General features: G+C 45.1%; 2 protein-coding genes across 4 annotated transcripts in view; one reads left to right on the forward strand and one right to left on the reverse strand.

The window, feature by feature from the left end:
• ATG5 (autophagy related 5) overlaps positions 1–15757 on the forward strand; it is a 113945-nt gene extending 98188 nt beyond the window's left edge. The window contains exon 8 of the mRNA XM_033512853.1: positions 15559–15757. Within this exon, the coding sequence (XP_033368744.1) occupies positions 15559–15602 (44 nt within the window). The 3' untranslated portion in view covers positions 15603–15757. The remainder of the gene's footprint in view (positions 1–15558) is intronic.
• Positions 411–24052, reverse strand: PRDM1 (PR/SET domain 1). 3 transcript variants are annotated; one of them, XM_015621242.1, is made up of 7 exons: positions 23935–24052; positions 22191–22439; positions 15493–15612; positions 12134–12386; positions 3338–4446; positions 2908–3036; positions 1929–2504 (listed from the first exon to the last, which is right to left on the reverse strand). In XM_015621242.1, the coding sequence occupies exons 2-7, from the start codon at positions 22371–22373 to the stop codon at positions 1929–1931; spliced, it is 2370 nt and encodes a 789-aa protein (XP_015476728.1). In that variant the 5' UTR covers positions 22374–22439; positions 23935–24052. The 3 variants fall into 3 exon arrangements, with proteins under 3 accessions (XP_015476719.1, XP_015476728.1, XP_015476724.1); XM_015621238.3 differs by lacking the exon at positions 23935–24052 and adding an exon at positions 22696–23510; XM_015621233.3 differs by lacking the exon at positions 23935–24052 and having other exon boundaries at positions 411–2504; positions 22191–22472.
• Between the last annotated feature and the right edge of the window lie 2223 nt (positions 24053–26275).

Raw genomic sequence — 26275 nt, forward strand, 5'->3', positions numbered from 1 at the left:
AGTTGACTGTGCAACTCGTTAGTGGCAGGGCACGATGAGACAAGGGCCTTGTCCCACCTGACTTCCAGCCTGCCCTCACTGTGATTTGGGACCACATCACACACAGGTCATGTTTGTCATCGCATTTTCTGGCTGTCTGTTGACTGACCACCAGCCTCCTTCCCGCCCAGTGCAGACTGCCAGGAGAGCAGGGGACTGAAGGAGCTCTGGCCTGCTAACAGGGTGATTCCCACCAAATTCACTGAGATGCTACACATGGATGCATGATGAAGCCATTCACGTGTTGGCAAGTTCTGCCTTCGCCTTCAGCTGTGCGTGTGTACTTGCAAGTGATAAATGCCTTGGTACAACCTTCTGGTTTTGAGGTCATTGGTTATTTGCAAAACTGGGATAACATTTGATTTTCACACTTAGATGAAAAATAGGTTTTATTACATGGTTTGGCTCACAACTTAAGTGGTATAAATATATATACATATACATATATTGTATAGTGGTATAAATATATCTATAAATATACATGTATTCTTTGCTACACCTCAAACGTCACCATATCATCTTTGGGCTTAGCAAAACAAAAAGATAAAAGGATGTGCATTCTATCTTTCCCTGTGCACATTTTGGTTTCTTCTCTAAAGTAGCAAAGCATTTAAGTAAAACAGCATTGTCTGCACCACTGGACACAAGCACTGAGGTAATTGTTGTTCAACAACTTTGCAATGCCCTTTTCTTCTTTAATTAAATTAACCACAAAATGTACAAACACAAATACTGAGAAAAATCTGAGTCGTACAGGAAGGACGAAAAAAATTTATGTGCCAGGAAAGGACTTTGTTCCCCACTTCTACCCAGGCAAAGTGGGAGAGAAAAATACAAGTAAAACTGAACCCCTTCTTTCTCAGGGAATCTGACCATCTTTCTTTTTTTTTATCCCTGGAAGGCTCTGGCCAAAAAACCCCAAAATAAAACAAAAATCAGAAGAAAGAAATCTGCCCAAACCCCCCCTTTTAGGCAGAATATTATTTGTGTCTTTGCTTTTAAACTACTTGTGGAAACAGAAGACTGTAAGTGAGATTTTATTTTGGAGAAGCCACTTTAAGCTCATGTATTCCTTTGGTCTTAAAGTTACATGACAATGTGTGGGGCTGGAGCTGTGTTCTAAAAACATGTGGTATTGTCCATGGCAGGTTGGTGTGTGCTGTGCCACATCTGTTCCACGGAGAGCTGCAGGTAGAAGAATCTTTCTCCTCTCCTCAGAGAGGCAGGAGAAAAAGTTTCTTCCCTGCTTGCTGCTACTCTGGGTTGTTGGTTTGTTTTTGTTTTGTTTTTTGTTTTTTTTTCCTTTTCAATTCCCAGTGGGGTGATTTGCTCATGAAAGTACACAGCATTTTTTGTCAAACCAACAGATCTAGGATTCTGTATGTCACATGTCCAACTTTGGCAATACGAAAAACCACATTTGTTTAAAAGACATTGGTACATAAAACACATTTACTGAAACCCTAATCTTAGGTTCTTAAAACAGATGTGCAGAAAAAAAAATCTACAAAGAATGGCCATAAAACAAAAAATAAAAACATTTAAAGTAAAAATTACAATGAATTTTTCCAGTCATTGTAAACATTTTCCTAATTATTGCTTTTAGTATGATTAATTGCATAATAAATTATGAAGTACTATCATTGAAAAAATAATTATGGATAGATGATTGTCTCTTAGTAACTGGCGAGGCAATACACAGTCCTTTGCCCCTTTTTATGCCCTGAGAAAACAGTAACTTTGGAGTTCCTTCTTTCAGCTGGAGAGCGTAGGGAAACTACTGTAAGCCAAGATTGCTTTGCAGCATTGAAACTATGTACAAGCAACTGCTACAGGCACCCTGACTTGCCAAGTCATAAATAAAAAAAAAATCACTTTGCCAAAAAGTCTTAAGGGTCCATTGGTTCAATTGTTTCTTGCTTGACCTTTACAGGTAACAGAGGTAGTGGGTGACCGTGAGGCAACTTCATAACTGACATATCTGACGACTCGTAAAGGTTGCATCCTGAGGAGATAAGCCCATTTCCCAGGTTCCTCTGTAGAGAGACTTTCAGATTAGCTCCCTCCATTTCCCTCCTGAGCATGGTCAGTATATCCTTCTCCACGATCGATGTTAAGTCGATATTGTCCTCCACTTCTTCCAGCTTGTCAGCATTGTCACTGATGTCGAACTTCTCAATCTCCTCATTGATTCTGTTCAGGTCCTCCATGGAGAGGCCGGAAGCTGGGGCGACGGGGCAGTTGCCCTTCAGGTGGACCTGGAGGCTGCAGAGGTGAATGTAGCTCTTGTGGCAGTGGACACATTTATGGGGGCGTTCCCGGGTGTGGAGACGCTTGTGCAGCTTCAGGTGCACAAACTGGGTGAATTTGGCTGGGCAGAGCTTGCACTGGTAAGGCTTCTCTCCAGAGTGGAGCCGCAGGTGGGTTTTGAGATTGCTGGTGCTGCTGAACCGCTTGTGACAAACCTAATGTGGAGGGTGGCAGAGAAACAGCAAATGAGTGGGAGGTGATTTTATGGTTTAAATCACAGACACCTAGGAGGAGACGGCAGGATGAAGCAGCAGCTTTCTATATCTTCACACTTTCTCACAAGGGGAAAAAAATCCCCACCTTTTTTATTTAAATATTGCTGAATGTCATCCTGAGTGTGGCTGTATCAGGCAGATGTTGCTCTAGCAGGCTGCAGGCAATCATGCTGTCCCACAGATGCTGCTGCACCAGGGCTGGGCCTGGCTGTGGTGCAGATTCCGGCCATGAGCAGTCAAGGGTTTGTCCCTCAGCCCTCCCTGCACACTGCATGGGGTGTGCAAAGCCCTGCCATCCCTTTGGCCTCAAAAGGAATCATCTCTCTCTCTCTGTGTTACATACCTGACACTCATGGGGTTTTTCTCCCGTGTGTACCAGATAGTGCTTCTGGAGGTGAGCCAGCTGCGTGAAGCCCTTATTGCAAGTCTGGCATTTAAATGGTCTCTCTCCGCTGTGTACTCGGAGGTGCACCTAGGGAGAGACAAAGCAATTAACAATTTGAAGTTTCCAGTACTACAACAAAAGTGCTTTCAGATGTTTCCTAAAGTCAGCGGAAGAGTGCCATTGCCAAAATACAATGTTATCTAGTTAATTAGGTGGCGTCACTATTCAAACACACAACCACGCTTTCTTGCTGGGGGACCCTGTATTAAGCCCAGACACATAAACAGCCTAACAAGCGAGGGAGGCCTGACCCTGCTTTTCCTCGAAAACCTACAGGGAGAAATCTGAGCCTTCAAAGAAGGCTCCTGTCTTATTCTCCACTGCCTACCTTCAGATTGGACAGCTGGCCAAAGGTCTTGGAGCAAACATTGCATTCGTACTTGATCTTCCCATTCTGCTTTTTCAGTGGGTATGGGAGTGTTTTGTAACCGGTCACATTCCTCTTACTTTTAATGAGATTCATGGCTTCTTCACCGCCGGTGGCAGCCAACACCACTGAGGTAGGTTTAGGTTGCATTATGTGTTCCGAACTGGCTGCTGTACCAGCGGTGGGGGACCCACTGGTAGGGCTGCATGGCTTGTCCTTCATGCTGGCAGCAGCGCCCGTGATAGAGAAGGCACTGTTGGGTGCTGGTATGAGGAAGTCTCTCGGATGATCAGGCTGCAGCAGTCGACGGCCTCCTTCACTGGGCAATGAGCTGGGGAGCGTGGTGGGGTTGAGCATGTGGTGGGAAAGGCTACCTCCGCTGAGCAGGTTGCCATAAAGAGGGTACATCCTTGGGAAGAGATTGAAATTGTTGATGCCATTGATATTGTTCAAAGCGCTCAGGTTATTACAGCTCATATTGAATGGAGGTAACAGGAATTTGGGGTAATGGGGGTTATAGGACGGTAGAAAGGCAGGTGAAAGGTGGCCAGGGGGTGCATATCCAGGATAAGACCCCAATCCTTCTGAGCCATATGATCCGTTCAAGTAAGAGTATGGCTCTCTGTGCTCTTGGGAAGTAGGTGCCAGAGGTGAAACTGTGACCCCTGGACTACTGTGAGGACTTGAACTTTTTAAACTTTGGTCTGGACTACTCCTCCCAGAAGGACTTGGTGTAGTAGATGCCTGGATGGGCGAGTGAGTAATGTAGCTGGGTCTGTCCATGCCGTATGCTAAGGAAGCTTTCAAATAGTCTTCTGGAATGTGAGGTCGGATCGGGTAGACAACTCGAGGGAAGAAACACCTCTCTGGGCTATAGTTCTTACGTAAATCATCCAAGTCTTTTTCTGGAGTAACTGGTGAAATGTTGGTCTGAAAGAAGTCTTTTCCTTTAGGAGGATTGGATTCCATTTTCAGGATTTCTTTCACGCTGTGCTCCTTCTTTGGGACGCTTTTCTGATAAAGCTCATCTTTATCAGTGCTGTGCTGCTTTGGATTAATGTGGGTTTGTGCTGAAACACAAAGACAAGATAATGATTATTTAGATATATCACTGGCATTATCTCTTTTCAAAACAGAATCTAACCCCTACAAGTTTAGTGGGAAGGACGGCTACTCTCAGAGATGAGCAATCATTCAACTTGCCAGAAAACTAATTGCTGTGTGAAGAAATGCCTTCTCGTATTAAGTCTTAATAAAAAGCATTGTTAATTTAAGGGATACCAACCAGTACATAAAGACCTGGATGATGATGCATTTGCAGAGTGCCAGCCCCCATTCTGCAAGCTGATTTCACCTTTCTTCTGCCTTAAACCTGCCTAGCTTTGCTGTTTAATGTCTCTTTAAGCAGTATTTCTAATAAATGTGGTAACGAGCATTTGTTCACTGTACAGGTTTAACTGAAGGACTGCAGAACACAAGCTCCCAGAAATGTTCCTCAGTAAAATAACAAGGCATGACAAATCGGGTTTTGCCAAACCGCAGCAGTCACTTCACCAGCCAGTTCAATTACTTACAGTACCAAAAAAACCATGGCTGGCTAGGATGAAAGCCTTCTTCAAAGAGAAGGTATTCTCCATCAGTAAACAGATCATTACTCATTAAATATACTGCTTAGGAACATCTACAACAAAGCAGACTATTTACTGCAGATTTCTGTGGCATTCAGTCTATGCAAAACTCCTCTGCTTACAGCTGTATTTTATAAAAAAAATGCTGAAGCAAAGCAAAAGAAAGCAAGACTGGTTGGCTCCAGCTTAAGTTGAAATGTGCTTTAAAAAAAAAGAGAAAAGAAATATGTATTTAGAAGGAAATAGAAGCTAGCATACATTCATCTCAGTTCAGCACATACTCTATTTGTATTCAAAGACCTTGCTTTCTGGACATAATACAATCTTAACAGCACACTGAAAGATGACTTCAGTAGAAAAACAAACCTGCCTTTATCCTTGTTACATAATCTTGATTACTTCTGAGATATTTTATTATAGGGGGGAAAACTACAAGAATCTTAATTAGTTCATAACCATAGTTAGTTAGTGCAAGGCTTTCCATCAGGAGGTACAAGCCAGTACCAGTAGGTACGTGATTCAAAAACACTGCAATCCTTTAGCAACATTTCTGCTTCTGTGACTGACTGCTCTTACTTCACTATCTGAGGTGAGAAACAGTTATTTCTGATTTTTGGAGGATCATCTGAACCAAGTGAGGAACGTGACAACAGGCAATGACCACGCCACATTCAACACGGATTCTTTGCTTCACTATTCACTACCCTGATGGAATCTATCATTTGGCAACATTACCCTATAAGGCAAAGAAGCAGCCATTTATTAAATGTATCCAAGAAAACAGCTGCTTTCAAAGCATGCTCCTACTTACAGCAACCCACTTTACAGTAGTATCCTTTTTGAAATGGCATTAGACTAGTAACAAGCAAATTTAGTTTGAGATTTAGGTTGAGATGTTTGTGTATTTTCAAGCTCCAATGAAATGCAATTGAACACAGTTAAGTTCAATTAAAATATTTATGACAAAACTTAAAAGTGTTGTACAGCAAGCATGTGCACACATAAGCAGATAGGGTCCAAATTATTTTTCTTGGTGTCCAAAGGTTAATGCAAAGCTGTATCAAAAATAAAGTAATAACATGTTGTATTTTCTGGCTTTAAAAACATCTCCATTCTTTGGTAATTTTGTCTGTACTCCTGGACTGGTAACTCATTTTCTAAACGTCTACCAGATTTTTGGGCATAGCATAGAGGTCCTACTAGGTTCAAGAAGCTCCACAATGGCACTGTAGATAATACTATCTGGATCTTCTTATCTGCTGCCTTTCACCACAGCAGTGTCTCAGAGCAAACATTCCTGGTGACACTATCAGCCTTGGGAAGTATCAAAGCCAGGCAGTATTGAAAACTGGACAGAGGCGGTGGGAGGCAGGACTTGTGAAGCCTTCCAGCAGGAAAAATAAATAAATACCACTTTATCAGGTCCATATCAGTTTCTCAGTGGGGTCTGTCAAGCAGGAAGTTCAAATTGACACTTTTCTCTTTCAAAGAAAAAAACCCGGGGGAGGGGAAGAGGAAGGAGAAATGCTGGTGGTGCTGGAAAAGTGATAGAGAAACTGGGGCCACTTCAGCTGGAGAAACAGCTCCCACTGTCACAAGGTTAAACATGAGGGTGGGGATGTACGTGCCTTATGTGCAGGAGCAAGCCCAGGAGTGACAGAAAGGAAGCTCATGCAGAGATTGTAACAATCTTTGTGCAACAATCTCATGCTCTCTTATTGACTAACTAAAGATAATTGCTCTTTTCTCCACTATTGAATTTTCCCAGTAAAGCTGTCCCTCCTACTAATTTCCATGTGTAGGCAGAAGTTGTGATGTTCAAAGATTGTTTTTCAAGTCTAACTGTGACATCTTTCTTTAGTTTGCAAGCTATCTTCGGTCCATAAATCCCCTCTTAGCTTTTTCCCTTATTACCTGAGCACAAGGGACACTTGGGAACACCAAAGAGATCAAAACATAAACAAGTGTGTCAGCACTGTGTAAAATAAGCAAAGGTAATGTTCGGGGCCAAGGAGAGGTTCTTAAGTTTTATACTGAAGGTGGATTTAAACCAGGGCTGAAACTGATTGAGAGGTTTACAACCTTTCTTGTTGCTCTTAAAGGAGCCATGCTTCAAAGTTCAAGAGATGTATTACTTATTGTGATCTTAAAGCTTTTACCAATCAGAATGTCTCCCATTCACTCTTGAAATGCATTTTTCCCCCTCACCCCCATACATACACACACACACACATACATATACAGTAAATATAGGCACATACTCTTCCAAGATCTGTCTAGTTTCTGTGGTCAGAGAGACACACAGAAAAGAGATTCATGACAAAATAAGAATGGTGCAGCTGCATTTTAGAGTTACTGATCTGAGGGGAGTGGGGGGGAAGAAAGAAAAAAAAACCTCAGACGTGCCTCTTGAGGAGCCTGATCCATTTCTAACTGAGGTCAACAGATTATTTGCTCAGATCTGAGATTAGTGAGTGCATGCAAGAGGAAAAGGCACAAAACTCCTGTTACTTTTAGGTATTAATAAAACTTGAGTGAAGGAGCTGCCTGAAGTGACTCCAGTGTGGGTGTTCCAGCTACAGACTGCTGCAGAGCTACAGACTTTGCTCTCAGTTCTTGTGCTCTGAGCTGTAGCCTGAGAAACATTTCATAAAAACAATGATCTGTTCTTTTCTAAAAACTTGAAAAACGGTTGTAAGCAGACAGTAATTTCAACAGTAATTTCAGGAGTGAGATGGTACTGAACACTTCGAGTGGTAGAGCTTAATTATGCCAATTCACATTTTCGATCTAAATTAAGCACCTCTTTTGCTAGTAGGAAGAGAACCTCGAAGTTGTGAACCGGGCAAAACAAAGAATGTTTCCACTCAAAATGAGAACAGAGACCAACATTTAGAAGTACATAATTTGATCATCTGTTTTCTAAATGTGTCTATGGCACTGTGACGTGCCTTTGAAAACTTTTTGCTCAGAGAAGATCTTTCTGAGAGCCTTCAAATAATTCTCAGTATATAGACAACTTCAGCCCCCAAATTCTGATTTTGTGAAGACAGCCTCTCATATCATTTAAAAATCATTTTCCTGAGCCCTTTTGAACATTCCAGGAGGCATTTTTTTAAGCAAGTGCAGATGTTTCCTCTCAACCCAAACAGAAAAGCTTCAAAAACCAGAAAGTGAAACTGCCCATAAACAAAAGGGAAAGCGAGCGACAGGACTGAGCTAACGGCCAGCACGTCAGGGCCAGCAGGAAGAAGAGAAGAATAAATCACATTTAAGAAAAAAGCATTAAAAACTCTATCTTCATAGAACTGAAAACATTTCAAATAATGTCTCGTTAAACCTGTTAATGAAACAAAAAAATTGCGAAATATTTTGTAAATATGCAAATTATCTTCCCCCAGCTTGAACTTTTTTTCTGAAGCTTGACCAAAAGATGTCACCTGCCCGTACTTGACTGAGGAGACAAACATGACATGAGCAGCAGGAAGTTGCATCATATGATTGCAATATATGAACATTATTATCAAATTGTCATGTCCTGAGTCAATGCAATTGTTTGGATTTTGTTGGGTTTTTGTTGTTTGGTTTTGGGTTTTTTTTTTAACTATTACCCTCTCCACCCCTCCATCCCAAAATAATCCTCCCATGTTAAGGTAAGAATGAAATTCTAAACCCTTTGGAACCACCAAACCAATTTTCTCAGTGTTTGCTAAATAAAGTATCACAGACCAGAAGACAATCTGAAGGAGCGGTTGAATGAGGTTAAGCACATTTAGCAAATTACTGAAAAATTCTTTTTAGCAGAATACAAAAATCTTGTGCCACCATACTTAAAACTACTTACTGGACAATGGCACCATCTGAAGGTGACATCTCAAATTTTGACAGAAAACATTAGGGGCCTCAAAACAGGCAGGAAGGGAATGACACTCGAGTTTCCAGCACTGGGATAATGTGGAGTCTTGCCTCTACCACTATTGTGCAACTCTTTGCAGGCACTTCAACATCCATTTGAAGTTACATAGCTCCACTCAGAGCTAATCATGGCTGTGAAGGTAGGTGTGTGCTCCAGCGTCTGAAGGACTGGGTCAAAGGCCCCAATTCAGGAAAACACAGAGGACAGGGTTAAACCCACAACTAAGTACCTGCCTAATTGCTGTCTTGCATGTGGATGCTTTCCTTCTGCGGCACAAATGAACTAATGCTGGGGAAGTTACCTGTAATTTGAAAGTTTGCTGTTACAGATGCAAGTAGATGTTACATGTGGGTGTGTAAATACATTTCTTCTCTAAAGTGGTAGTTCTCTCATTTTTGAGGCCACTAATTACAGGAAATAAAGCCAGAGAAATTCCCTGATACATTTTTCCCCAGAGGCCCATCCTGCTCTGGTGCTTAAAGAGGAACTAAGGTGCTGAACTCCAAGACTGTGATCCCCAAACCCTTGAGGCACTTATAGCAGCTGCCTATATTTTAAGTTGGCAAGACTGTAAGGTCTCTAGGTGTGTGTCCCAGGTGGCCTCTCCTGTGCTGGGCAGCCAGCCAAGGTACGACTCTTCCAAAGCCTCCCACGGGCATCAGTGTGCACTGCACACCCAAGACACAGTGGAGGGAGAGATCTGGGTGCCACACACCATGGCCACTGGCTGCCTCCTGCCCACACCAGCATGTATCCCATGGAGGAGGCCCTGAATTCAGCCTGCCTCTTAGGACCCGGACCCAAACTTCCCCTCCCTCCTCCTCAGTGGGTGCCAAAACCAGCAGCCAAGAGCTGTGAGAAGTGGTGATACACCCCTGCTCTTCTGAGGGAAGCCATATCACTTTAAACACCAAATTATTTGCAATCCATTTGGCTGGAGAGGACTTTCCTGACTTCTTAACAGGTTGGGGGGGCAGAGGTCCCCTCAAACAAGGCTGTGTTCAGATGTTTTGCTGGGCCAAAGCCTGGTCTGTAGCAGCTGCAGGATGCGAGCAAACTGGGGACAACCCCTCTGCTCTTTACTCATGGATGAATGCAGTGCCGGGTACCTTGGCCAGCCTTTGTGACGGAGAGAGAGAGGCTGGAGAGGCAGCACAATGCTCTCTAATTTTAGATTTAACTAGTGGCCTGGGAGAAAGGAGCAGGAGAAAGCTAAAGATTGCTGGCATTCACGGTAAACTCATCTGGTTCCAGTACTAATGCTGGAAAAACCACCCCTGCTTGCACCATTGCTACAGGGACTTTGGCAAATAAGAGTCTTTGGGAGACTTTTGGATTTTTCTTCCACACTTTTCAAAAGGCTAACTTTAGAAAACCTCAATCCTTATGGTACCTGTAGGGTTTTTGGCCCATCTGCAGGCTTCAGGCCTGAATGTGTTGCTCACAAGAATGAGGGGAAAAGAAAAAAAAAGTGAAAAGTTTTTCTCATTTTCTGAACTGTTATTTTCTTTAGGTGGAAGGAGCTAACATAAAATTTCTAAGTGGTTTAAATATAATTATCTTAAAAAAGAGAAGAATGTCTATTTCAAACTCAGCATCTGGAAATACTGCAAATATGAAGGCTGAACTACAAAATTGTGGATCAAGTTCCCATGTCTTTAAATCCTTGTATTGAGCCTACTACTTTTACTAAAACCAGTTATTCTGCTATGTCCAGACACCCCTAGTTTTGACCTGATTAAGAGTAACTGGACAGAGTAAGAAACATTTTACAAATACATTAATTGCTATTAATTAACTGCAAGGAAGCCTAAGGTGCCAGCAGATGCAGGAAACCGATCCTGTGTTTGTGTGTCCTCCTAGCTAGTGGCCAAATGTGGCTGTGCAGATTTTAGCAAACTCCTCATCCACCAGAGCCCTACATGCTGTTGTCTCATCTCACCTGCAGGTCCCACAGTTCATTATATCAGGAAATAAAACTGCACAGAGAGTGATGAAATGACAGATGTGCAAAGATGACAGAACCAGTGAGATAGTTTTTGAACAGAGAATATAGCTGCATAAGACATTCCCTCCCTCTCTTCCCTCTGTCATTAGGAGACAAGTTTTCTTCTATTAATTTGTAGGGAAAGACAAAAAGCTAGTGAAAGGGTGACACCCACAGAGTATAGATGTACTTTTGATTAATATGAATGTGTGATATAATATTTATAATATGGGATGACAGTTCTAATGATCCCCAAAGTAACACTGATATTTTACAACCCATTCCTTGTTGCCAAATAACCATAAATAGTTCTTTTTATAAAAAACAAAACAAAACAAACTGCTTCCAGTTTTCCCTTCAAGTTTCAGTGTAGTCACTGGCAGAAGGACAAAAGAATACTCTGCTCTATCTTAGAGCAGCAGCAGGGGAAGCAGCCTAAGAGTCCACTGAGAAGTCAGCAAGAATCTTTCCTTCTCTAGAAGGGGCTCTGGGTGAGGTGTCAGGCAGTGATTAAGTGAGAAGTAAAGTACCAAGGCTGGAAATAATCAGAAACCACAGAGGAACACAAACCCCTGGAAACACCTCTTCCCTCTGCTACCAGTGCTATTATTTTTGAACAGAAAATGAAAGTTGCAATATAAAGTCAAGAAATGGGGACAAAGTACACTGAGCTTAAAGTACAAGTAACCAGATGAGAAGACCACAGAAGGTTTGCTCCCACAAGATAAATAAGTGTAGATGCAAGGCTCAAAGTGCATTATGCAGTAAACATGTATTTTGTCAGACACCTAGACAGAGTCATGGCACATTGCCACTTCCTGGTACAGTGAGGGCAGCCCTTTGGGAGCATGACTGGACAGCTTTTAGTACATGCTACCAAAGCAGACTTTTGCTCAACACACTGTGAGATTTGAAACTGGAAAGTCTGAGAGTGATCCAACAGCTATGGTTAGGAAGACAGAGGTCAGGTTGTCTGTCCAGAATTTCACCAGATAAGATTCAGATTGTAAACAAGCAACTGCTCAGATTTTAGAATCTCTTTACATTTGAACAGGCACAGGGAACTCATTCTCTTGTGTTGGGTTTTTTAATTCCCCTTTTCCACTCCAAGCTACCTCCTGTGACACAACAGATGATGCAGCTGTGTAATTATACAACTTATTATTAGATCGTATAGGCATAAGAGACATTACTAGCATTCCTTGTTTATACTGTAATCCACTTACTGAGGTTCATCATTGTCAGCTCTCTGGAGGGGGGATAGTGCAGCCTCTCTGCAAAGTCTCGGCAATACCACACAAGCAGCTCTTGGTTGGCAGGGATGGGCTTGATGGTATAGAAGTAGATGTTCATTCCATTCTGACAAGCAGCCAAGTTCTGCTCCTGAACAGAGTAGCCAGGGTTTACATAACGCATCCAGTTGCTCTTGTCCTCATTAAATCCATCAATGAAGTGATGAAGTTCACCACTTGAATAGATCTGGAATAGAGAGGAAGTGCTTATGAATATATATACATATTATATATATAGAGAGAGCATATATATATAATACACAACATGCATGCACAGAATCCAGTGGGGAAAAGTGATAAGGTCCAAGCTCCCTTTTTTTTTTAAGATGAGCATATATTACTGAAGTAAGAGTCCAAGCTGTGTTCCTGCCTTTCCAACAGTGACATCCTCTGAGTTAAGGAAGTATTTAAAAGCAAGTCCACAGTCACCTTTTCCATTTAATCTTAGCCAGTGTCATTGCTAGCCTGGGAAAACAAGACCCAAAATCTGAAATGCAGAGTACTCTGTGTGAGTCTACCTTAGAGTCCTTTTCCTGGTGCTCTGATCAACAAGTGGGTGATGCTGATGACTGCAGGTCTGAGTGCATGCTTGCATTAATGCTTTGAGTCACCTGTGTATAAGACTGGCTGGCTGTGCTACGTCAGAGCTCTTCTCTTCTGGCCTCTTTCTATGGCCTCTGTACTTGTAGTTTCCTACCACCTCCACCCAAAGGTTTAAACTATGCAAACATTCTCCACCCCCCAAGAGTCCTAAAGCAACACTTGCTCATAGTTGCACTGTAACCCTTTTGTAGGAAGGCTGGGTGAGGCAAAGATGAAATTCACCTGCCATAACTGAAGGAAGACCTAGAGAGGGATTATTAGCCCATGAGATGTCACTTTTCCTACTAAGGGACATGTTCTGACTTGTCCACAGAGGGGCAAGAAAACATGAATCTGAAAACTGCTCAGTGGTTTTGGGAGAAAGAAGTTCCCATCACTGACAGAAGCTATTGTTTCTTGAAATGGTAAGAATAAGAGAATTATTAAAATCAAATCAAATGTGATCCAGGAAAAACATTTGTAAAAATACACTGCTTACGCTCAAGGGGAACTAGCTCTGTGCTGGATGAAATGGGGCTCCTGTTTTTCTGAAAACAGATGATCAGGCAAAAGCCAAACCTTGAAGTGGGAGTAGCTTGCACCAGCAACGCACCTCGCTGAGCAGGAAATGCTTTTCCAAAGGGGAGACAGAGCTTATCTCATGGAGAAAACACTCCTCAGGGTGTTCCTGCCCGTGCGTCCTCACCACTGTGTCTCGCACCTCCCCGGCCCGGCCGGCCGGGACCCTCCTGCGCTCCCCGGAGCCCGGCGGGCAGAGAGGGGAGGCGGCCGGGCCCTTTAAAGCGGGCCGTAAACACCAGAATCACTTTCTTTAAGAGTAACTTCCTGTAAACTGAGAAGGGGGAAATACATGTGGCCTCATCAAAGCAGCTTGCGAGAGATTTTGCGGTGTGTTTGTTATGAGAAAATGGAAGGGAGCCGGGCGAGTTGTGCTGCATCAAGAGGAGCCTTCGGGTTTCTCTGTTCACCCCGGCTCTCAAACTTCCAGGAACGCAGGGCTCTGGCGCTTGACGCCTGCCACCACTTCCCAAACCAGCCCTCCACCGCTCCCACGTCAGGGCCACAGCTCCGGCTCCCCGGCAGAGGCACCCACCAGCTCCCACCTATTGTGGGGAAGGCGCGCCCAGATGTGCTGAGTCACGGCGCGGTTCCCAGAAATGACGCGGGCCCGGGCGGCCCCGCTCCCCTGGCGCGGGCAGCGTCCCCGGGCGCCCAGCAGATGTTCCCGCTCCTGCCAGCGAGCCCAGGATGCCTTTAATCACATGTGGGAAGTTATCTCCCACAATTTCCTTTGCATATGCGAGCCTGTGTCAGACCCCTAGGAAGGAATTAATTTTCAGTGCAGCAGTCTGTCTTGAACGAATCAAGAGATTATAACAGGGAATTTAATGATGCTTAGATGGCTCCTAGGATATTATTTCTGAGGATCCCTCCGCATTAAAGCTTACAATCACATCATAAGAATGATGTCATCTTTCTCACTGCAATGTAGGAATGAAGTCCTGCAAGATGGTTATCAGCCCCTTTTCCCTGTGTCTGCTGTCTTACAAACAACTGGCGGGGCTAGGGTCAGCCGACTGGTCTCTTCCTAGACTGGACACAAGCTTCCAAAAGGTTCAGCAAAAAGAAACATTTGTGGCCTTATTCATGTGAAAACAGTTGCCTGCTCTGTAAAAAACCTCACACAAATAACTGCCTGTGCAATGCTGTATTACATCGTACAAAGACAATCTGAGAAAACCAAAATGATTCAATTAGGTAGGAAGAAAGGGGTGTGGGGAATGCTGGTGCATGCCCTGGGTTTCACCTGGATATGAGGTTGGGATATTACTAAGGCAGGCAGGCACCTGAGCACAGAGGCTTGGACACAGTCCCAAATCCACGGATTTAGACACAACCTACATGGCTAGAAGGCAGCAAAACAAATCCGTGGAATGAGATGGGGCTGAAGGAATGCTCTCTAACAATTAAGAATGTGTCTGTAAGGAAAATGAGGATTATGTCAACTGATAAACTTGGAGCATATTCCCCAGCACAGACTGCCCAAGCCAAAACATATTGGCTGCTGCTCTCTTCCAGCTTGTACTATGGTGTACAAATAAGCACCTCTGGTGTTTATCTCTTTTCCCTTTACTAAGATCCACGAGCTGCTCTTTTAACAATTCTGAGGAGACCTAGAAAAATGTATGAATTGAATGATATATGCTGAAGACTATCACCACTGTGTTATAGCAGCTCTATACAAGACGCAGGAAAAAATGTCAGAAGATGTATCATAATTCCAGAGTGAACGTTTATGCAGTACTTTAACAGCTTCTTCATGGTAGGAAAAATCAAGGACATGATACTTGCATAAATCAGAATGACTTTCCGCTGTGAAGAAATGCAAAATAACCTGCTCTTACAGCAAGCAGCAGAACTATTTCTTTACAGAATCGGCAGAGATACATTTTGGAAAACGGAGCCAGGAAGGGCTGTGCATCTCCACTGCTCTCTCCACCCACACAGTCCCTACATCCAAGACAGCCAGGCTTTTACTCAGCTTAATGCACCCACTGGCCCTGTTTGTGCCTGGCCACATACAGAGGCTGTCCCCTGCATCACACAGCAGGAAGTGACCCAGCTTCTCAGCCGTACTCATTTAGTGATCTGCTTACTGCAACAACATGGGGCTGTTTTTTCCTACTTACCCGCCAAAAGTATTTTCTGTTCGCATTCTTGGGAACCGTATCACTGGTATAGATCTCTCCTACCAGGGGTCCAAAGCGTGTTCCTTTTGGGATGTACTCTTTGCTTATAACTCCAGTGACCTACAAGAAGAGCACCACAGGATCAGCCCATTGCCAAGAGAAAACGAGAAGTCTCCCTAGTCTCCCTCTTCTCCCCTGTCCCCCCTGCAAATGTAACAAGGTAAAGCAAACAATGCAAGAAATTTTTTGTGATACGTCAGCAAAACAGAAATAAATAAATGAACAATCACGTTGGTTACAATATGAACAGTTTTGTCAGGTACTAACATTTTCAATAGCATTTTCCTAAAACATATGGAAGTTAATGATGAATACCACCTTAAAAATGTGCTTTTTGGAAATACATTTACAGGAAGAAACAGTAAGCAAAATGTAGAGACTGTCAAATATCTTCAGAAGTTATTTCTCCTATCAAAGGCAGCCCCTAAAAGTCTAGTTTCAGCAAACAAAAATATGCAATATCTATCAATCACTTCACTGCTACAGAGCTTGCTTTTCTAATAAGTTAGGAACTGGAATGACTGCTCTTCCAGATCAAAATGAAACCACCCTCCACCCCTTTCCATTCTTTGGTCTATACCCACCCTGATAGCTAAAAGGAGAACACAAAAAAACCAAACCAAACAAAACAAAACCAAGCCCAAAAAACCCAAACACCTTCAGTTCTCTTACCAGCATACAGTGACATACAAAACAGAATATGAAATGGCTCTGGGACATGTACTCACAGGTCACCTTCTTGTACAAAAATGAATCATCAGTTATCATCAGATAACATGTATCAAGTGCATTTGGTAAAAAAAGGTGTAAGGATTTTGAAGAAAATGCTCCACTATGCTGGGTCTAAGAAATGTACTCTGGTTGTTCAGCTTCCTTCTTGACAGTAATTATACCAAAAAAAGTCACTGACCACAAATCAGGAAGCAATTCATCATTATTCAGAAGAACGTGCCTTGGAGTAACCCTTTGCAAAACACTGCTGAGTTATTGGTTTTGTCTCTCTGTTTCTCACTAATCTTTTTAAATTTAATGTATCCAAACAATGTTACAAACCCAATAATTTTGTAAACCAAAAACCCCAAGCCTTTTCAAGATTGATCCTGCTGCTCAGATAGTGGGGGAAAAGAAGAAGGTAAAAAGCCCATTAATTTGGTATTATAACCAAATACATTGTAAACTCTCATGGCAAAATATATTAAACATCTCCCCTTCAGACATCTTGCCACTTGTCTTTTTGCTCACCAGGATTTCAGAACAAGACAGGAACACCAGAAGTAGTTGAGAAAGACTGAGAACTGGGATTACTGCTGTCTGTACCCCACGAAGAATTGATGTCCTTACCAAAGGAGATTAGCGCTTGTCAGACCCTACAGATAGCTCACTTCAGTAAGCTTTTCTATTTCTTTTAACAGTCCTTCTCAGCAAAGAGTGGTAAAAACCTTGGACTGTATGGAGGCAGCATTTCACAAATTAGCTAAGCCTTCTTATTTTCTCATGCTAAATTTTCTTACACTATGTGAGAGGCAGACAGAAATCCTTGCCTGTGTACTGGTCAAGATTAAAAATCCCAGTAAAAAATGAACACCTAGCATAATTTCCTGTTAAATGTCAAAATAAAGGGGCCAAATAACAGCTATGGATTCAAGGAATCACCTGGAAACAGATTGTTGTGTGTATGTGGTGGCTTTTTGTACTAGTTTGCATTTTAACATATGTTTTCAGCACACTACAAAGAAAAAAAATTTAAAACATCAACAGCAGAGGTAGTTAAATGCTCCATTGATCTGTGCATCTGGACTGAAGAGAGAGAAGAGGGACTTCCAGAAATTTTCTTACACCTACCATATGCTGAAACAAGCTCAGTGGCTCAGTTTTATTTTTGTCTTGCTTGTACATGTCTCATAAAGAGCTGAAAAAGGCAGATGTTCTTCTCATTTTCCCTATATATCTTCATTTACATCCATCTGCCCTCTCAAGAAAAGTTCACAACCAAGCTACAAGCACACCCTGCCAGTTTTACTGCATGATAGCTTGAGATTTTTCATGGTTTTAAAAATATCTTTGCCTTAATTAAAACGACTTTAATGAAATTCTCAGAATCTCTAGAAATCCCTCCTTGAACCAGTCAACTTGAAACAGTCTCTGACACAGCAGATACTTTTTGATATCCACCTTACATACAGCGTTTGTGTTCAGCTATGTTGGGGGAGAAGCGAAGATCATTTCTCAGCCCATACCCATCAGAATTTGCCAGAAGAGGTTCTGCACATCTGTGTGTGCCAACACTGAAGTTTTGCTAAACCAGGCTACAAAGCTGTCCAGATGACTTTTAGCTGACGGTGGCTCTCAGGTCAGCAATTCCCGGACTCCGCTGTTCCCTCTCAAGCTCAGCTGCTGGGGTCGATGAGGGGCACCCTCCAGGAGAAGGGTGCCCGCAATGCCAAGGCAGCCAAGGCTTTTGGCTGCCGGCAGCCCCCCTGCCGCAGCCAAAAGCGGCTCCTGCCCCGCAGCTCAGCGGGGACGGCTTGAGAAGAGGCCGGGAAGCAGGGAGCTGCCGAGGGCTGGCAGGCAGGACAGCGGCGCAGCTCCGGGTCGGGAGCCGGGGGTGAGCCGCCCCGGGGCTGCCGGAGGGCTGTGCCAGAGCGGCACTTCGGAGCTGTGTCCACCAGGTGTCCTCCAGCGCGCCGCTCCGCCCGCGGGGAGCCCTTCCCGGGAGCCGCCGGGAGCCCGGCGCGGGCGCTCCCCAGCGCGGAGCCCTTCTGCGGCCGCCCGGGCGCTGCCTGCGAGGCCCGCCCCTCGCCGCACGGCAGCCACGGACTGCTTCCCCCCGGTTCCTCTTCACAGGAGCGTACCCCTTCTCCCTTCAAAGCTCCCAGCGTTCCGCCGCGTCCCTCCTCTCCGTACAAGAGCATTTCCAGCGGGAAGGTGCAGCCCGGCGGCAGCCGGGACCCGCTGCCCGAGCGGGGCGGCTGCGAGCGGCGCCCGGGCGCGCCGGCGGGGACAGCGCGGCCGCCGGCGGGGCGGCCCGGCGGGGGCAGCCCGGGGCCGGCAGCAGCCCGGGACGGCGGCCCTGGAACTGACCAGGGTCCTAATGCTGCGCCGGGGGCCGGGCACGCCTGGGGCCCGCCTGGCCCGCTCAGCACATCCCGGCCTGCCCGCGGCCCCCCGGCATGAGGCTGGTGGGCTCCGGTCCCAAATCTGATCTGAGATGGCGCTTTGGACGATCAACGCTCCTGTATCTTTGTCTGGGGAGAGGGCACTGAAGTAAAACAACGACTCCTGCTAATTCTGCAAGTATTTTGCAATGGGACCACTAAGCTGCTTTAAAAAACCAAAACACCGAACAAACTCTTATTGGCTTCATTAAAACAGCAGAACTCTCCACACGCAAATAGGGCAGGCCGTCATGTGTCCCGAATTAACACTGATTTTAATTTTTTTTAGCTACTAGTTCTATAGTTACGTATTTTTTACTCCTTTGTTCAGTGACCAGTTTTCTAAAAGTGATGCCACAAAACTGAATGCTTTCAGATGGCTTCCTCGGCAACCACATAAAAAACAAATAAAAGCAATAGGGGAGAGCAAGTGCCTGAGGTCAGTGAGGCACAGTTCCTAACAGCTCAAAATCACTGCTTTCACCAAAATCACTGATTCAGTGTCTGTCTCTAAGAGATGGCCTTATCAGAGATATGCAACAGTAATGGGTGGTTTGCAGAGATATGTTTTTCTCTGTCAAAGCTCACATACCAGGATGAGATAATAGTAATATTCAAGACAGCAGAGTAACTGTCATTTTATATCAAGAAGGGCTGTTTGGGCTTTAAGCACTGAGACTAAGGAGAAGTTTATTGAAAAAAAATATTTTTAAATGTCTGCATGAAAAGATCATTCACATATGGCCTTCTAGAGCATAAGCTTGACACCACATTTCATAATTTTTTGACAATTGCCAAAACTGGTGGGAAGGATAAATAATTCACGCATAGAAATAAATAAATTACTTCAAGTAGATCCAACAGCCTAAAACGTTATAAGCAGTAGTAATTCATTTTTTAAAATGCTGACACATTCTGTGAACTCACAGCAAAAAATATGTTCTTCAGAAAAGTCCCTGATCAAGATCCAAGAATAAACAAGAGTATGATGACGTGTCATGGACTCCCTTGCAAATTGCATAAACCTTTAAAGAGGAGCTCCACAAAGCATGAAAGGAGAAGATACAGAAAAAGCAGCCCTCCCCAAATAGCAGCGGCCGTAATTCCTCCCTCCTAAGCAGGCACGCAGTACTTTTCCTGCTCCAGCTGGAGATACAATACTAATCGTGACAGCACTAGGATTTTATGATCTAATCATGACAGTATCAGCATTTCACAAGAGATATATTATTTATGCTTTTTTGACAATAAACTGACTCAGCATTTAAAACTCTCAACCAGATGAAGCCACAGCTCTCCCCAAAGTTAACAATGAAGACAGCTCACATCTGAAACCCACTGGCAAACACGCACACATGCATCCCCCAAAGTCTTACCTCATCCTTTTCTAAGTGAAAAAAACCCCACTCTCCCAAGCTGTCAGGACTCTAGTGGTTTTCCATGAGGTCAAAACCAGAATCAGGCTCCCTCACTGACCCACAAACACCAACACGCAAAAGCAACACATGTACCCAGTCCTGACCCCACTAAACAAAATCGAATTTGGAAGGCAGACAGAAAAGAAATGCAGTGTTTCATGTCAGAAGTTACTAGCACACAAGCGGATTATGCCATTTACAACTACTTCACCCCGCGGATAAGTAGCAAATGAGAGAGTAGCCTTCACAGAAGGTAGAGTAGCTTCCCAGAAGGTGGGCAAAAGAGCACATCAAAAAGGCCCTTCCTTTCAGAGCTGCCTTAAAGATAGTCATGGTTTAAAAGCTCCTATAGCTCCTTAGGGTAGGTGCAATTCAGCACAAATGAAAGACCGGGGGGAGCTTTGGAGAACAAAAGGAGGATGTCCTATATTCCGACTCCCACTAACAGGGAGCTGCATGGGTCACATTTTACAAGAAAGAACCAGCAATCTTTCAACAACTTCTCTCTCCCCCCCCACCTCTTATACAGAGATGGCAGCAAGCCTCCTGATTCACTGACCTGAGCCAGGGAATAAGGAAATTACACCTTGGTGTTTCCAAACACGGTGTTGGGAATTTTGAAAGCTCTTTGGATGTCTCCAGCCACAGCAGCAGGACTCGACAGGGCCAGAGAGAGCAAGCAGCCTCAGCAGCCAATCAGTCATCAGCCGGCGGCCAAGGACCGACCCGAGCTGTCACACTGCAAGCTCATCCTTCAATCAAGAAATCCTCCTGTATCCTATGGCAGAGTCTCAGCTTTATTTCCCTCTTCACGCCAAACTAAAACCTATCTAACAATGCAATAACACAAAACCAGGTTTAACACTTCTTTTCTGGAGCATGACCTTTCTCTGCCAAAGTTCTGCAGGGCAGGGCAGGGCAGATGGGAAGAGGGATTTTAAGGTGAATTTAGCTTTAACCTCTTACCAAACATACTTGGCACTCTATTAGGCACTGCCAAGCTAAATTCCATGGTGTCAGCACCCTTCAGTTGGGGGTCCGGCCCTATTTCTGTACACAGGATTAAACGAGTACCTGCTCTGGAAGGAAATATTTGATAGGCACAGATGACTGTACCTCTCCTTTTCAGCTCTGTGGTCAGTATGTTTAGCCAAAGCAGAAGCACAGGTAATAGTTGCTATACCACAAGTCTCAGCACAGGGAGAAATGAAGGGTTGTCCCCTGGGTTGTTACGCTACCGAACATCACACCTAGCTATAATAGCTACTCTATACGAAGGAGTAAACACAAAACCAAATTGCTCATCCAGGCTTGTTTCTTTCCAGCCCTTCTGAAACAACAACAAAGAATGTACCCACTCCAGGGACAAGGATAGGACAGACTCGCATGGCTAGCTACCGGTGAAGATACTGTCCCAGATAAACAAAAGTTAATTTAAGCTACGGCCACCCTTCTGTCAAACTTGCTACAGTTCTACCATTACTTCCTTAACCGACATGCCAGAGTTTTTAAGAATTTAGGAAGTTGGGACTACAACAAGCTCACGAAAAGAATAAAGCAATTTCATAACCAAAGGGAAAACAAAAAGAAATAATTAAACACATTTCCAGGAATTTGTTGTGTTTTTTTTTTTCCTTTACTTTTTTAAAGCTATTTATTGGACAACCGAGGCACTTTAATCTCTGAGCCAGAGGCAATGAATGGTCCTGGCAAACAGCAGCCTAGAAATTGGCACAAAGAACTACCCCACAGTTTAAATATGCTTATTCAGATGCTGTTCAAATTGTGTGAAAATTTAACTGTTTGTGAATTGGTACAGAACCAGTTTCAGGGATAGGTTGTCTGCAATTTTCAGTGTAAATATTACACAACAGATGACCAGCACACAGTTTCTTAAAAGAGTTATTAGGGTCGCATATTAAAAGCCAGCGGGCAGCATTTGTTGTTGTTGTTGGTAGGGTGTGTGTGTATGCTAAAGAATCAAAGACAGGGTGAGCACACGCTTTCCAAAGCGCTGTGATTTGGCTTGTCTGACTCCAACCTTCCCCAGAGCACTGCCGCTTACCTCTTTGCAGTTAGATGCGTATTTGAAAGTCAAGTTCCTTGGCAAGGAAGCCTCTGCCTGAGTTAGGGTGCCTCCATCGGCACTGGGATCCAGCGGGTGATCATTTACAATATATGTGCACTTCTCTTCAAAATCAGCCTCTGTCCACAGAGTCATGTCAGCATCCTCCATGTCCATTTTCATTGTCCACTCTCTCCCTTTCACCAAATTCTTGAAACTCACAGCGTCCGAGCTACACTGTGTAGCAGCCTGGAAAAAAAGAAAACAGCCTTTAATCCTCATTGTCCTTCGGTGTTGTGGTTTCCGTTGATACAGTGTGACTAATTCAGTAGTCTGTGACACTTTGAAAGTGTATGCAGGATAGTTGGTACAGTTGAGTAATAGCCAAAAAGCAGTGTAAACGAAGCTGCTCTGACTGAAGCAGCACTTTAAAATGCCAGCCTCTGTAGTAATGAGGGAACAAAACAAAGAGGAGAAAATCCCTAGGCTGTGACAACAACTTTACCTTTTTGAGACCCTTTCCTTAAAGCTTCAGAGAGAAAATAATATTCCGTGCTGAAGAAAATGTGGGGTCATGGCCGTGAGACCACTTAGTCGCCTGTGGAAAAGCTGCTTCGGAAAAGTGTCACACAAACAAGGAGAGGAAGAGGAAAGGAACTGCTGTCTGCGTCTGAATGAAGCTAAAAATGGAAAGCGCATGTTGGAAGAGCGGAACCCAGCCTTGCCTCTTCCAAATGGGGAAGCCTGAACTTTCCCACCGGCTTTCAACACACAAACAACTTTCAAAACAACCTGGCCCCCCCGCCTCCTCCTGACGTCCCCTTATCCTTTGGCATGGAAGGCTGAGAAAGCCGACATCCTGCCAGCATCACTGTAGCAGCAGCAGCCCTGCACAAGGCACTGCAACATGTTCCTGGGGGTCAAACCAGAAAAGGAGCAGGGGAAATAAATAAAATAAGTAATATTTTAAAAAGTTATTCTATCCCTTTTGATTATGATGGTACCTCCTAGAATTAGTATCCCAAAGCAGTGGATATGAGCGCAGCAAGACAGTTCCAGCAAGTCCTTCAGCCCCTCTGTTCAGGACAGAAGCACTGTTACCAAACCTATCCTCGAACATGTATTAGTGTCAGGCTCTTTCCATAAGGTTCAAGAGGAACCAAAATCTGTGCCTACACCGGTAGCTGAGAATGACACTCGATACCGCGTAAAATCCCTTCATTTTTCCTTTTTGGATACGCAGCTACTATGAAATTCACACCCCTCCTCCGGGAAAAAAGAAACACGAAGACTGAAAGAGCACGATCTTCCGAGAAAGAGGTTAAGTGCTGACTGACTGTGGGTTCGGGGGAGACCCCCGGCGCCCCCCGGGACCGGCCCTCCCGGGAGGCGCAGCCCGAAGAGGCTGAGGCGGGGGTCGCGACAATACACAGCTCCCCCGCGGCCGCCGCCGCCTCCGGACCAGCCCCGTGCCCCGTCCTGACCGCGGTCGAGGCGAGCAGTGCGACAGTGCCGGACCCTCGGCGTTGAAGGGGGAGAGGGAACGAACAGCGAAACTGGGGCCGGGGGTGTGACAGCTGCGCGGCGGAGCGAAAGGGTTAACGCCGATCAGAGGAGCGCTCCCGATCCGGGAGAGGCGACGAGGAAACTTTTGCTCCGTCCCGCGGGCGCCGGGACGGACGAGAAGCAAGAGCCGGGGAGGTGGAGGCGGGGGTGAAAGAGGGGACGGCATCGCGCTCCTTACCGGGGCAGAGTCCGCGCGCGTTTCCACACCGAAGCCCACCGGCGGCGGCAAACCTGGCTCATTTCTACAGAGTAAACATTTCTCCTTCCTTCCAGCGGCCGGGTCCCCGGGAGACTGACTCACACCTCCAGCCGCCGCTCCCCTCCCGCTCCTCCCTCCCCCGGCTGTCACAGGTGCTGCTGCTCTTGCCGCTGGGGAACGCTGGGGGGCCGCCTGCCACAGCCGCGCGCTCCGCTCGCCCCGGCCCGCCCGCCGCTCGCCCGCCCGCGCACACGCACCGGCCCCTCCCTCCCTCCGCCGGCCCCTCTCACAGCGCGGGAGGTGGGGCCCTACCTGCGGACCCTGCCCCGCCCAGCCCACCCGCGTTGGGTTTTTTACATCACTGTTATTATTTTATTTTTTTCCCCCTTCCTTTCTGCCCCGTGCGTCAGCTGGGAGAGCCGCGGCGCTGCCCCGCCGCCTGGATCCGCCGGGTGGGCGGGCACCGCGGCGCTTCGCGGAGAGCGCACCTGAGGCAGCTTTTACTAGAAATCTGTTTTCCGTGCTATTTTTAAGCTCCGGAGTTTAGCACGTGCCCGCTTTCGTTCTCGCGCAGTTTGACTTGATAGAGCTTCATAAAAAATACCAACTAAAATGAATTTACTAGTTTACTGATTAAAACTCGATTCAAAGTGCTTGCTCCCAAACCTCAACAATCACAGTACTTTACTCGAGGTGACAAATTTGGGAGTTTGAGAGTTTTGATTTTATCCCTTTCCCCAGTCTGTAATCAGTGCCTGTAAGAGGAACTGGGAAGAACATTTCTGTTTCTTCCCTTAAACAAAACCTTCCCCCTTTCCCTTGGTAACAGCAGGGAAGCTCACAGCAGCCGGACACGGCACGCAGCGTTCCAAACGCGATGCCCCTTTCGCAGCGCGGTAAGAAAACGAGCACGGATCTTGCACGGGGCAATGTGTGAGCGGCCATCCAGGAACACACTACTGATGGAAGGAGCAATCAGCAGATCCCGGCACCCAATTTTTTTTTCCTCCAATCCAAGTCAGCATGCTGGCTGAAGGAAGGACATCCTGTGATGATGGCATACAATGTCCTGTTTGTTTATTATTAAGAGCATTCCTGCTTCTCATTACAAAACAACCAGATGCCTTACTTCCTTCAGTGGTCCCGTCTCTTCAGCAAGGCGTCCTCGGGCTCAGAGGAACGGTGATGCACAATTCCATTTATAGCCGTTCACAGCCCAGTGCAAATGCTAACTGCTTCACTGTGAGGCAACTCTACTACTTTTCCTTCTTCTCACGCGTCTGCAAGCATATTTCTCATCACTTCCCTGGCACTTTACGTAGCAGCTAGTTTCACATTCTTCTTCTAAACGTACATGCACTTATATTCTAGGGTGATCTCGGTGTTACGTATTTCTTCACAGGAAAAAGGGAGAAGGGGGGGCGGAAAGCAGGTTTATGCAATCGGGTGCCTGTCTGTCTTCCCTGTCAGGCGTACACAAACCCCTTTCCCCTAACCTGTTCCTCCTCCCACCGATAAAAAGACGTGTGGAAAGGATTACTTGCCATTTTGGGCCTGTGATGCTGAGAATAGCATATCTGTGTAAAGACCTTCCGTGTGCGCTAACGCGACAGGGCTCGTGGCAGCAGACCTAAGTAGGGCAACTGGTCGCAAGTGAGTGTCCTGGCTTAACTGCCACCACAGCGTAATTCCACAGGAGAGGTGGCCCGAGCACTGGGGCTGAAGGATATATATGTAATTGGATATACCCTGTAAAACCGAGGCACATCCAAAATGAGGTCTAGGAAGGCTCTGAAGTAGGAAGAACCATTCATTAAAGGAGAGAAATCCGGCCTACTTGATTAGGTTAATTAAGTGATGCTGAGTCACACTGCATAGAACAGAAAAACAATGTAGTCATACTGAAGGTGATTATTTTACCGAAAAATAGTCTCACTCCGAGAGGCAGCTGTTTCAGAGCTTTTCACTTCCCTGTTAGCTTGCAAGAAAAACAAAAAAATAAGAAAAAAATAAAAAAAAAAAAGGCGGGGGGAGGGGGAGACAAGAAGAAAGGGTTGATGTGTTTCCTTCAGGGACTGATCTTCATAATGTGAAGGAGAGCAGGGGGAAAAAGCAAATCTGCTTTTCAAGGAACTGAGAATGCTTTTGGGCTGGAAAACAAGAGGAAGCAGAGATTAGATTAGATTACATCAGATGAAGTGAAATATTCATCAGGAGGATGCCAATATCCCAGGTCAGTGTGGCTCTATCCCTGGAGCCTGAGGAGGTGAGTACAGCCTATGAAGCCTATGGACTTCAAATAACTCTGTGGCACGCTCTG

This window comes from Parus major, chromosome 3, assembly GCF_001522545.3.
Source record: "Parus major isolate Abel chromosome 3, Parus_major1.1, whole genome shotgun sequence".
Classification (NCBI taxonomy): domain Eukaryota; kingdom Metazoa; phylum Chordata; class Aves; order Passeriformes; family Paridae; genus Parus; species Parus major.